We start from the raw sequence: 12,353 nt of genomic DNA, 5'->3' as shown, positions 1-12,353 counted from the left end.
TGCACACAGCGACGTCTACCTCTCCAGTGGGGGTACTGCACCAGCCAGTGCTGCAGCCAGTAGGAACAGGCGATACAGTTCCCTAAGAGTACCGTCAAGCTCGGACTGGATTTTTAGAAAGACGGTTCTGTGTTGTTAATGAGACGAGCATGGTATTTGTGCTACTTTTCGTATGGATTGAAAATGCCCCATGTCCCCACTCTAGATTACGCACTGGGGAAGGACTGCATCATGCACGGCTACATGCTGAAGCTGGGAAACCCCTTCCTGACGCAGTGGCAGCGGCGATACTTCTACCTGTTCCCCAACCGCGTGGAGTGGAGGGGTGAGGGCGAGTCGCGGGTAAGTCAGGCTCACTCAGCACGCAGTATAATCCTGCAGTGCAGAGCAGTCCTCATTCCCTTCTCTTAATAAGCATGGAAGTAGGAAATTCGGCATGCTCACTCACTGGGGAGAGCATAGCAGTTCACTGATCCCACCCCACCTGTCTCAATGTCTCTCTCTCTCTCTCTCTCTCTCTCTCTCTCTCTCTCTCTGCAAGTCACTGCCCATTTATGTGTGTGTGTTTGTCACGTTTTGCATTCAGAAAAGTTTCATAAAGACAGTATGTGTCTGCATGTCTCATCTCTTAATTTTAAACAGAGAATTAAGTTATTAACCCTCAGGCTGCATTAAAAAAAAAAATAATAATAATAGTCAGGCTGTTGTCTCATTCATGGTTTCAACACACTTTACCACTGGACATTATAAGCTCCCCAGGAGTTTTATTACACTCCCCTGTTGCACTTTGAAAGCAGAGTGCGGTAAAACAACTAAACCACCTAGACCCTCCCCCTCCCCAGACCCAACTAGTGCATCCTTTCCCTGGCCAGGTGACCAGCCTGCTCCCTGATTGCAGGCTGTGTTGACTGTCCAGTGATGTAATCTCACCAGCTCCAGGTCTTTGTGGATAATATGTAGCTCAGAACTGTTGAGAATGAATGCGAGTGCTCTTGTTTCTATTTCTCTGTTTAGGAGCCCTGGATTATCTATAAAAAGCGTAAACTGGTAAGGAGCTGTCGATGCAATAGCATTCTCACCAGGGCATGCTATAGCTGTGTACTGAGTGTGGGGATGTCTTGGTGCATTGTTGCTGGGAGGGAGGGATACATGCTGGCTGTACATGTGTTATGCAGTGTGCCCTCTGTGTTTCCCTATCTGACTAGCACATTGTAAATCGGGAGGCATCAAGGGCAGGGAATCAGTGGAGTGCCCTCACACAGTGAGCTGTAGCACATGCCAACGTGACCTGACTGAATTTGTGAGCCATCGAATCGTGAAATAACAAGGGGGCACTGTATACTAAAATAGAGCAAACAGGCGGGTAGAATTAGCATTTCTGAAACAAGATTACTGATGAAGTACTTGAAAGCTTAACGGCATTGCGGACCGTGCCAGTGGAACATTCTTTCCACATTGTCCGGTACATTATTCCAGTAGATCAGCTTGGTCTTAATGATAGAATCTAAAAAATGCAGCTGACAGCTGGCTGGCCTTCGAGTTAGAGAATAGTGATGTATTTAAATAGCATCTGTGTTTAAACAGTAAATGCACAAAGCAATATAGACGAGAAGCCCGTTGGTAGAATGCTATCACAGTAGGTCAGAGAAGTTGAGGATTGGGTTTGGAATCCCATCCCTTGCCAAACCCTCACATGCGTCCCTGTGTGTGGAATGGTCCTTGTGGTTAAGGATGCATTGCTGAGCAGCCAGTACCTAGAGGAGCACTGCCACCTTGTGTGCACATTGCGCTGTTGCAGAGTCTCGAAACGCTGAAATGTTACATGAAAAGATGAAAGCATGAGAGAGGTCTGCAGATTATGAAGAGCTTCTGTAAGACACGTGAACACATAATCAACCCGCCCTGCAGACACCGGCATTCAGCCACAAAACATTGGATTTAGAGGCTAGAATGCATTAGTTAATTCTGACATCCTTTTTTGTTGCGTTAGTTTGCATCATTGTTTTCATTTGATTTCCACACTCAGTGTGCCTGTTTCCCCATCTCCCTGCCGCATCCTGCTTTGTCCTAGTATCCCATCTTCCCCTAAAGGTGACCTGAATAAGTGATGTGTTGCAGATTGATATCAGAAAAGCAATAATCAGATTGAGTTTATAAATGCAGTGTTACAGTCGGCCGGCAGGTGAAGACCAATTGCTCTTGCGGCTGAACAAACAGATTTATGCCTTGCTTCCACTGGCCCACTGTTTCTTTAGTCCAATCCTCGGGTGAGTGCATGCAGTCTGGGTTTTTGTTTCAACCAGGGATGTATTCTAAGGAATGTGGAAGTCGCTCTGAACAATTTCGCTAAAAACACAGATAGATATTTCAGTACAGTATGTGGTACCAGGTTGAAACCAAAAACTAGCCTGTCCAGTAATCTGAGAATCAGGATTGGAGGAATGCTGTGTTAGGCAAAGTATAGTTAGAGTACCATACCAGTGTTTGTGTGTCTCCATCTAAAGTGATACTGAAGGTGAACTGTGCCAGTACTGGGCTAGTGTATAGCAGTTTATCATCTAGAACAGGGGTGGCCAACCCCGGTCCTGGAGAGCCTCAGGGTGTCCTGGTTTTTGTTTTACCCCAGCCTCTTAATCATGCAATTGACTTAATGATTGGGCTTAATTGGTCAGAATTACTGCTTGGTCCAGGTATTAAGCTATTGATGATTTAGAGCTACCTACAAAACCTGCAGGATTGAGGCTCTCCAGGAACATGGGTTGGCCACTCCTGGTCTAGAACTATCTTCTCATGAGGGAAGACAGTAGTTACAAATATAAATGAAACTACATTGTGACTCCTAAAACTGCCCCTAAAAAATAAAATAAATTCTTCAAATGCATCAGTAAAAACAAGCTGCTTTTTTGAGTCCACTTTGCCAGTACAGGTATCAGTTCCAGTGAAAATGAGGGATAAGAGGACTGAGGGATCCTGGAGCTGAAACCCCAGCTCCTCCCCTGACTTGCTGTGTGACCTTGGGGCAACTTGCACGCCCCGCACCCCTAGTGAGACCAGACCATGCATCTCAGCTGGGCTACTAAATAAACTGAATGACAAATAAATGAATGAGTGAACTGCCAATAAGAAGTCATGGTGGCTCGTGTCTCTGTGTGCCAGCTCTCTGCAACCCCAAAGACCGTTTCCAGCGCCGCTGCTGCTGCTGCTGCCCCCTCACTGCGGCTAAATCTCCAATTCTAAGACCCAGAGTGCCCTGAAGCGTGCAGCTGCGCGCTGAGAAACGGCTGCAGCCCACTTGAGATGTTCTGGCCCTGGAACCCCAGCGGGCACTGCTGGATTGTTACACTGTCCGATTCAAACCAAGCAGTAACGCTTTTGTTTTCTTTCTAATTGCCAGCAAAACTTGCTAACAATGGAGCAGATCGTGTTGGTGGAGGACTCGCAGATTAAAGACAAGAAGTGCATCTTGTTACGGATTAAAGGAGGGAAGCAGTTTGTCCTGCAGTGTGAGGTAAGGAGCGCTGGCTGTGGTGTGGTGCAGTGCTGGATGGGTACTGCAGAGGCAAGGTCAGTCTGTCTGTAAATGTAAAATGCACTAGTAGTGTAACACAACCAATAAGAAACCACTTTCATCTACTTTTTAAAACTGTTTTCATTTCATGAAAATGGTGCAGATTGTTCACCGGTGCCTTTGGAAATAGGGGCGTTCCTTCCTTCTTGTGCTCGAAGGTGCTGACCTCTGTGCCTTGTCTTTGCAGAGCGACCCTGAGTTCGTGCAGTGGAAGAAGGAGCTGACCGAGGCCTTCACTGAGGCTCAGAAGCTGCTGCGTCGAGCCCCCAAGGTGATCAGCAAGACCCGCACAGCTGTGGTGGAGCTTTCCAAACCCCCACTCACCCACCGGAACAGCAACGGCCTCTAGAGAGGGGAGACCGAGAGAGTCTGGAGAGGGGAAAGCGAGAGAGGAGGAGGAGGAGGAGGAGCTGCTGCCGTCGTCATCAGGAGACTCCGATATCACCTCATTCATGTAGTTTTATTTAGTTATTTGTTCAACAAGTCTTAAAGCAAACCAGCAGCAGCAGCAACACCACCACCAACAACAATGACAAAGCAAAAGACAAGCATGTGTGTAAATATTCGCTAACATATCGGAGATTCAGATGTGATGTTTCTCTCCCTGGACTGGGGGAGGCTTTTAAAGACTGCCATGGGACTGTCTTTGCCCGTGCTGTGTTACTGTATAATGGAGCTGCCACAGCGTAGCTTACCCCCCCCCCCTCTTCAAGCACCTTTACGGGTCACTGTACGCCCCCCACCCCCTGATGGTTCATATCGGAGGTGTTGGTGGATAGGGGTAAGCAGATCAGCAGTGGGAATGCTTTGTTTGCCCACCAGGGTGGCCTTTAAAAGCAGCTTGCGGCAGTGATTGATTTCTTTTTTTTTAATTGTTTGAATTCTTTTTTGTTTTTTTTATTTAACAAATGCACAATTTAAAAAAAAAAAAAAAAAAGTTCAAACCTACTTGATGATTCTTTTTTTTTTTTCCCCCTTAAAAAAAATCTAAATTGATCCAAATCATAAAATTGAAAGTGACCCTGGGGAGGGGGTCCATGTGTGTTTTGTTTCTGTGAGGAGTGGCAGCTGCTGCTCCCCAACCCCCCACCACCCATATCTCTCCTTGCTGAGGAACGCTCTCTTTGCACTTTCTGCCCGAGACTTTGGGCAATGCTTTTTCTTGTGGTTACATATCTGTCCTAACTAATGCACCTGGCAGTATCTTTGATCTGCACTGGCTTGGCGTGGTCGAGAAGCGACTGCTGCCTACTCTCCTGTCTTCTTGTACTACTCATCCTGTTGCATGACTGAGGACAGAGACGCCCATTCCCGGACACAACCAAACCAAAAAACAACCTCATCCGCAGCCTTGTGAAGACAGCTGCCTCTGCCCCCGAATACTGTACTGAGGGGTGGGCTGCACTATGAGACTGTGCTGGGTGTTGAATGGGGTAGAAGCTGTAGGCTTTGCTGGCTGGACTGTGCCATAATAGGAAGGGTGGAGGGGTGCTCGTTATTTGCTGGAATGTACCACAATCTGAGCTTTTGGGAGGGGATGTTGATAGTTCACAGTGTTTCTTTATCCGAGTAGGTGGAGGCAATGTTTCATCATCCTTTCACCACAATGTGCAAAAGTGCCAAGGGCCTTGAACCTGAAACAATATCTTTCTTTGAATATTCCAGCGAAGGTGTACATAGCGTGCGAAGACTGCAGGGATACATTGCGACAACGCAAGAAAGCCAATGTGGTTAGCATTCAGGGGGTCCCGTAGCCTCATAGGTCTTCAGCCAGAGATGGAGACACAAGTGATTCTGATTGGGTGTCACTCCTGGGCAGGACCACCCTGTCCCTCTGACATCACTGGAGCTGGAATTCTGGCTGCTCGCTGAATGCCTGTGTATCTTTAATCTTATTCTGTGTATGTATATATCGACCTGTCTGTCTGTCTTGCAGGGGTCTGTAGGCGCTTTTGAAAACCTTCCTTTTACAGGTCATAAAGAACTGTGACTGAATGACCCTTTGGGTTTTATGTCAGTAATTGCTTTGCAATGGTGATGCATCAAAATAGCCAATTCCATGGGGGTAAGCCAAACAATGCTCTAAAATAGAAGTGCTGTGTATATGAAAGGTCATTTCTCAGTCCTCCTTGTGGATAAACCATGCCTTATAATTCTTTGTTTTTTTGGTTTAGTAAGACAGGAGCATAAAACCGTGTGCGCGTGTGCAAGTGTATAGTGTTCATATTTATCCTGTAATTGTAGTTAGAATAAAACCTTGATGTAATTGATGAATCTAAACCTGGAACAGAACATGAGAGATCCATGTTGGCAGACACCAGGCCCACCCAGGACAGATCCTGCTTTTAGAGCCTTCTCTGCACCTTTGGCAATCTGCATGAATTCAAACCATGTTTTAACCACTGCACTCCATTAGCCCAGCGTATTGACACCAGTAAACGGCTGCATTGCTTGCTGTTTCCTTCCTCATGGTTTTTTCTTCGTTGCCACTCAGATCCCTCGTGCATGCTGTTAGTGTGAGTATGTTTGGGTGTGAGTCTGCAGGGGTGTGCAAGCAGTGCGACTTCATCCAGGGTATTTGTTAATGGGTCACCCTTTCAGACAGGAGTGACTTACTATCCAAAGAGGACTCTGAAATTCCCTTTTCATATTCACTGTGTGTTTGGGACCACAGCCAGGATTTCAACCCAAATGTGAAATCAGGATCCTGCCCGGTTTCAAAATAGTTAATAACCTTGCCCCTACTCCCAGTGCTGTCTCCCAGCTTTATTTATTTGAGTGTGGAAGCTTGCCAGAATATTTTTTATGTTTTTGGGGTCTGTAACCCTCACCTGGGGTCCTTTTCATATGCATTCACCTGCACTTGTTCTTCACTGACTGCAGTAGTTACAGAATGAACTGGTCTCTCACATCCAAGGTCCCGGGTTCAAATCCTGCAGAATTCGCAAGCCATAGAACTGGCCAGTTACTGTTATATTTGCTGGGCAATAAATATGTTTGGCTTAAAATTTTGTAATTTTGTTTTATTTGCTGTAACTCTGCCCCCGATAGGCTGCTCTTTGTGCAGTGTGAGGAGTGTAATTAGTGAGTGGAGCGCACTACACAGTGAGTGAGTGGGTCTCAGTGGAGTTCTGGACAGGATCACAATCTCCACTATAGAGGAGACAGCTCATCGGGCTCTATAACAGCATCTCTGCTGGCCTGTACAGAGAGAGAGACATACCGAGAGAGAGACACACACAAACACAGAGTGACATAGACACACACACAGACACACACCACGCTGGTAGAATAATTGGCCCCGTAGTGAAATTTGAGCTTGTGACCTACAGATGTGAGAGTGCTACTTCTAGAAACAGCGAGCTATGTATTTTTTCTTGTTGCTGTTTCTGTTTTGATGTGACTGCACCCAACCCAAGCTCACTAAGCCAGGGGTGGCCAAAGGTGATGGCCCTTCCAGTCCTTGTTCCAGTCCCTATTCTAAATGAATTAGACCAACTAAACCTCCATCCAGGTCCTAGAGTGGTGCATTATTACACTGCAAACCTTCAGCGGAACGACCCTCCAGGACCGTGATTGGACACCCCTGTGCAAAGCCATCCGACGGTACGCTAGCGGGCATCAGCAGCTCGCAAGGGAAACGCTTGTGTGTTAAACTTTCATCTGGATCCAGGAAATTTTTTTTTTTTTTTTTTATATTCTTAAAATTAATTTTGACATTCTACACTGGGGGGGGGGGGGGTGGGTATAAAGTTTTACTTAAAATGAACTTATTTGCTTGAATATAAAGGGTTAACGCTGCTCCAACCATCCGCTGCTGTAACATCACAGTGTTGCATATATGCTACTGTTTCATTGTTATGCGCAGGTTTTGCCCATATTTTGAGATTTTATTATTATTATTATTATTATTATGATTTCATTTTTTTGCAATTATTGTTTTGTAAATTTTATTTTGGATCTTTTTACGACACAAAAAAGCAGTTTTATTTTTGGTAAGTAAGCGCTGTGTAGCTGGAGAGCAGATTTTTATTTTTAACAGAAAAAAAAAAAAAAAAAAAAGTCATTTATGTTATTTATTGTAACTGAAGTCCATCCACTTGTGTGGCTCTCTCCTGGGTCTGCAGGCGCTTGCTCCGTTTCTCTGCATAGCTGGTTAGTGCTAGAGCCAGGGATGCTTGTCTTTGAGAGGGGGAAGCTGTGTTCTTCTGTCCCAGCTCTCTTTGCTAGAGCCACATTGCTCCTTGTTGCACAAAGCTCATTCACAGCAAGTGACAGTGTTTTAAAAAATTTGCACACACATTTCTCTTTAATCAGTGATTGCATTGACTGAGCAAGAAAGTCATTGTGAATGCTTGAATTGACCAGGTGAAGCTGCATTTCAAGTCTGGCTTATGTCACAGCAGGAATATTCAGTTCACATTCCCTGGAATCGCTTCATTGTGAACAGGAATGCTCCCAGCTTGTGCACTCCATCTGTTTACTAACTGTATACAAAAACCAAGCTAATGGACTTGGAGTTCTGTGTTCTCGGGTACATCATGAGTGTCCGCTATAGCCGTGAGCTCCCACAGAGACCAGGGGGTCCCTGCGTGGGCTGCCTGTGCCCCCTCACTCAGACACTCGCATGCGTGTCAAAGTACGGCCGTGCTGAACTTAGAAGCGCTTCCATTCAGAACTTGCATGAAACCAAATGTTTTCATTTGTATGATCAATATGATATTCTGTAACCCTTGGTAGTGCAGGTTTCCGCACTGATAGTAGGGTGGGAGGGGGCGAGACAGGAGAGGTAATAGGAAGTACCCTAATATCCTGTGTTAGAGGGCTGGGACAGTACACCTGACAGCAGTCCCTCCAAAGACAAGCATTGTGTTTTGTTGCTATTTTGCTTTTCTTTTCTAATAGATTTTTAAAAATGCAGGATTTCTTTTTATCTGTATATGATATGTGAAAACTCACATGGAAAAAAAATATATATCTGAAAGAAGAAAAAAAGAAAACCAATGAACTGCTATGAATTTGTATGTGAGCTGCCAGTGTGCAGCGCACCTGTAAATACCTTTAGATATTGTAACTATCAGATACAGCGTATGGTTTATTCTGGATTTTGCTCTTTTTCATATTTATTGTCTGATGGAGTTTTAGGCCTCCAGTTGAAGCAGCTCTGTGCACGTTTGAAGTAGATCTTCCTCAGATATACTGTGTTTATTCCGAGTTTACAGTCGTTGACGGTTCTTCGTGATGTGCCACACCTAGCAACTACTACTGTGTTGGGATTTTCTTTATTCTTTTCATTTGGAACAGCTAGGGATGCTTCTGTGTGTTGGTCAAACTGCTCATATAAAAGGAATAGTTCCAATAAAAGGCCCCTATGTGTGAGTCTGTTTCTGTGTGGGTCTCCTTCTCTTGATCTCTGTGGCACTTTCTTGTTTGTACTAGTATTTTTAATAAGAGCAGTTCTAACAATGTAGTCCCACCTGTCTTTACAGTTTCCTGTTATTACCAGCCAGTAAACCGCAGAAGGGATTCTGTTTTTGGATTACACAGTACAGTGAAAGCGAGGCACCTTGAACAAGCAGACGCAGGTGTCTGATCCCCCTCCCCACCATTGTAATTCAAGCTCCTTCCATCACGGTCTGGTCAGTGAATATGAAACCCCTTATCAGGGCATTTTGGTGTCTCGCACTTCTGTAGAGAGTGCATCACACAGCACAGCGCTCCTGTTCGCTGCTGTTTTCTGCAGATGTAATGACTGCAGTGACTGGTCTGTGTAGTGCTGGGTATTCCCAGCCCCCAGCCCCACTGCTGTCCTCCCAGATTGCTAGTCTGCACTGCAGTGAGACAGACACAGTTGCTCAGAGGCTCCTCTTGATCACACGCCCACCCCCATCCAGCTGTTCCCCTCAATCAGTCCATAGAAGCTGCCTGCCCTTAGAGACTGTTGCTAAGGTAAAAATATCTGCCATGTTCCTGCTGGGCTGTGATTGGTGAGTGGGGCTGTGAGGGGAAAGCAGTGTTGGAATGTATTTATAAACAGATGCCTCCACTGCAGAGCGTTATCAAAATGCACTTAGTCAGTAGGTCGCTCTGCAAGGCTTCTGTAGGAGAAAACATTCGCCACAAATTAGCGATGAAACTTGACACATGGACTCACCGCTGATCATGAGCAATACACGATTGAAGATGTCTATATTACTGTGTAATACAATGCAAAGAAAGTGCACTTCCCTTTGCACCCACCAGAGGGCTGTGTCAACACTCATGCATCTAGTCCAGTTTTGTTATCAGAACTAGGTGAGTTTATCAGGCAGTACTGTACTACACCATTTGTGAGCAAAAGGGCAAACTCTTCTTTTTCACAATCTAAAGACACTGCTCTCAGCTTCATGCAGCTGCTGCCTACAGCTTGTAGTGTGAATGACCCTTCAAGACAAGAAGTGGGGGGGACAGGAAGGGGGTTATTACAAAGTACAATAAAGTAAAGTTTGCGTACAGGGTTTTTTTCTCCACAGCTCTAACAAATATCCCATGCATTTGTCCGCTTTATATGCTTTCACTCCACTTGGATGAGTGCCCTCACATCCTAGTCCTGTATGGCGGGTCTGACACGGTGCCCTGCAGTACCCTGTGTGCTTTCATTCTGAAGTCCGAGGCGGGGGTGACAGGGGGCATGGTAGCTGCACCAGGCTGCTCCTAATCACTGTGCTGTTCAGAGAGTGACTCCTGACATTCTGGAATCCTCACAGAGTGCTAACACTTAACATTCCAGCCCTGTCACATGTTCTCTCTGAGCAGGACTGGTAACACAGGCTCTGAGGCTGCAAACAATCCCAGCAACCTTCCCTATCACCTCACACGAGACACCCACCGAACACACCTGCCTTCACAGACAGGGAGGCGGGCTTACTCAGCACTGGCATCAGCTGCAAAATGTATAGGCAGAGGTACAGTTAAAAAAAAAAAAAATGACATGATAAACACATGTTTTATTTTACAAACCCGAAAATAAATCACAACTTAGTAATAGAATTAAAGTCAATTTTGCAAAATGAACCATTGATTAGAGCCTGAAGGAATTGAAAGCCCAGCCCCTAGTTTATAAAGCATGAGCAGTCATTCATTCCTTTCTGAAGAGGGCTCCCTGAGAGGGACAGTGTTAGCTTTAGGATCCCTCCGATGTCACTTCCTGTGCAAGGAAATAGGTTGGAATGCTATGAGGAAATGCCTCAAGCCAGGGACTGAGGAGAGAGAGCTGTACTCACAGTTAACAAAGCTGCTGAGCTGGTGAGGAGAGAGAGAGAGAGAGAGCTGTACTCATAGTTAACAAAGCAGCTGAGCTGGTGAGGAGAGAGATAGAGAGAGAGAGCTGTACTCATAGTTAACAAAGCAGCTGAGCTGGTGAGGAGAGAGAGAGAGAGCTGTACTCACAGTTAACAAAGCTGCTGAGCTGGTGAGGAGAGAGAGAGAGAGCTGTACTCACAGTTTACAAAGCAGCTGAGCTGGTGAGGAGAGAGAGAGCTGTACTCACAGTTTACAAAGCAGCTGAGCTGGTGAGGAGAGAGAGAGGAGAGAGAGCTGGTGAGAGAGAGAGAGCTGTACTCATAGTTAACAAAGCTGCTGAGCTGGTGAGGAGAGAGATAGAGAGAGAGAGCTGTACTCATAGTTAACAAAGCAGCTGAGCTGGTGAGGAGAGAGATAGAGAGAGAGAGCTGTACTCACAGTTAACAAAGCTGCTGAGCTGGTGAGGAGAGAGAGAGAGAGCTGTACTCACAGTTTACAAAGCAGCTGAGCTGGTGAGAGAGAGAGAGCTGTACTCACAGAGCAGCTGGAGAGAGAGAGCTGTACTCACAGTTTACAAAGCAGCTGAGCTGGTGAGGAGAGAGAGAGAGAGCTGTACTCACAGTTAACAAAGCTGCTGAGCTGGTGAGGAGAGAGAGAGAGAGCTGTACTCACAGTTTACAAAGCTGCTGAGCTGGTGAGGAGAGAGAGAGCTGTACTCACAGTTTACAAAGCTGCTGAGCTGGTGAGGCGAGAGAGAGCTGTACTCACAGTTAACAAAGCAGCTGAGCTAGTGAGGAGAGAGAGAGCTGTACTCACAGTTAACAAAGCAGCTGAGCTAGTGAGGAGAGAGAGAGCTGTACTCACAGTTAACAAAGCTGCTGAGCTAGTGAGGAGAGAGAGAGCTGTACTCACAGTTAACAAAGCAGCTGAGCTAGTGAGGAGAGAGAGAGCTGTACTCACAGTTAACAAAGCAGCTGAGCTAGTGAGGAGAGAGAGAGCTGTACTCACAGTTAAAGCTGCTGAGCTGGTGAGGAGAGAGAGCTGTACTCACAGTTAAAGCTGCTGAGCTGGTGAGGAGAGAGAGCTGTACTCACAGTTAAAGCTGCTGAGCTGGTGAGGAGAGAGAGCTGTACTCACAGTTAAAGCTGCTGAGCTGGTGAGGAGAGAGAGCTGTACTCACAGTTAAAGCTGCTGAGCTGGTGAGGAGAGAGAGCTGTACTCACAGTTAAAGCTGCTGAGCTGGTGAGGAGAGAGAGCTGTATTCACAGTTTACAAAGCTGCTGAGCTGGTGAAAAATGCAATCTAAAACCAGGGTCAAGAAAGTTTCACAAGATTTGCAAACCCCCCCTCCCACTTGCAAGAGAAAGTGAAAGCCCCCTCTTTCTCTCTCTCTCTTGTATTCTTCCCCCTATCTTATCAACTCTCCCAACCTGCAGCTGCGTGGGGTATTTATAACCATGGCTTGTGTGAACTCAGCTGCTATAGTTATCACTCCTGCTAGGCT

At 46.0% G+C, this 12,353-nt stretch overlaps 1 protein-coding gene across 1 annotated transcript in view; it reads left to right on the top strand.

The window, feature by feature from the left end:
• The window catches only part of LOC121300269 (beta-adrenergic receptor kinase 2-like), a 10,960-nt gene extending 4,386 nt beyond the window's left edge, over positions 1-6,574 (top strand). The window contains exons 2-4 of the mRNA XM_041228771.1: positions 206-342; positions 3,395-3,508; positions 3,756-6,574. Coding sequence (XP_041084705.1) covers positions 206-342; positions 3,395-3,508; positions 3,756-3,917 — 413 coding nt within the window. The 3' untranslated portion in view covers positions 3,918-6,574. The remainder of the gene's footprint in view (positions 1-205; positions 343-3,394; positions 3,509-3,755) is intronic.
• The last annotated feature ends 5,779 nt before the right edge of the window (positions 6,575-12,353 follow it).

Source organism: Polyodon spathula, chromosome 25 (genome assembly GCF_017654505.1).
Source record: "Polyodon spathula isolate WHYD16114869_AA chromosome 25, ASM1765450v1, whole genome shotgun sequence".
NCBI lineage: Eukaryota > Metazoa > Chordata > Actinopteri > Acipenseriformes > Polyodontidae > Polyodon > Polyodon spathula.
Note: the sequence above shows the minus strand (reverse complement) of the source record. Positions and strands in the feature narration are given on the sequence as shown.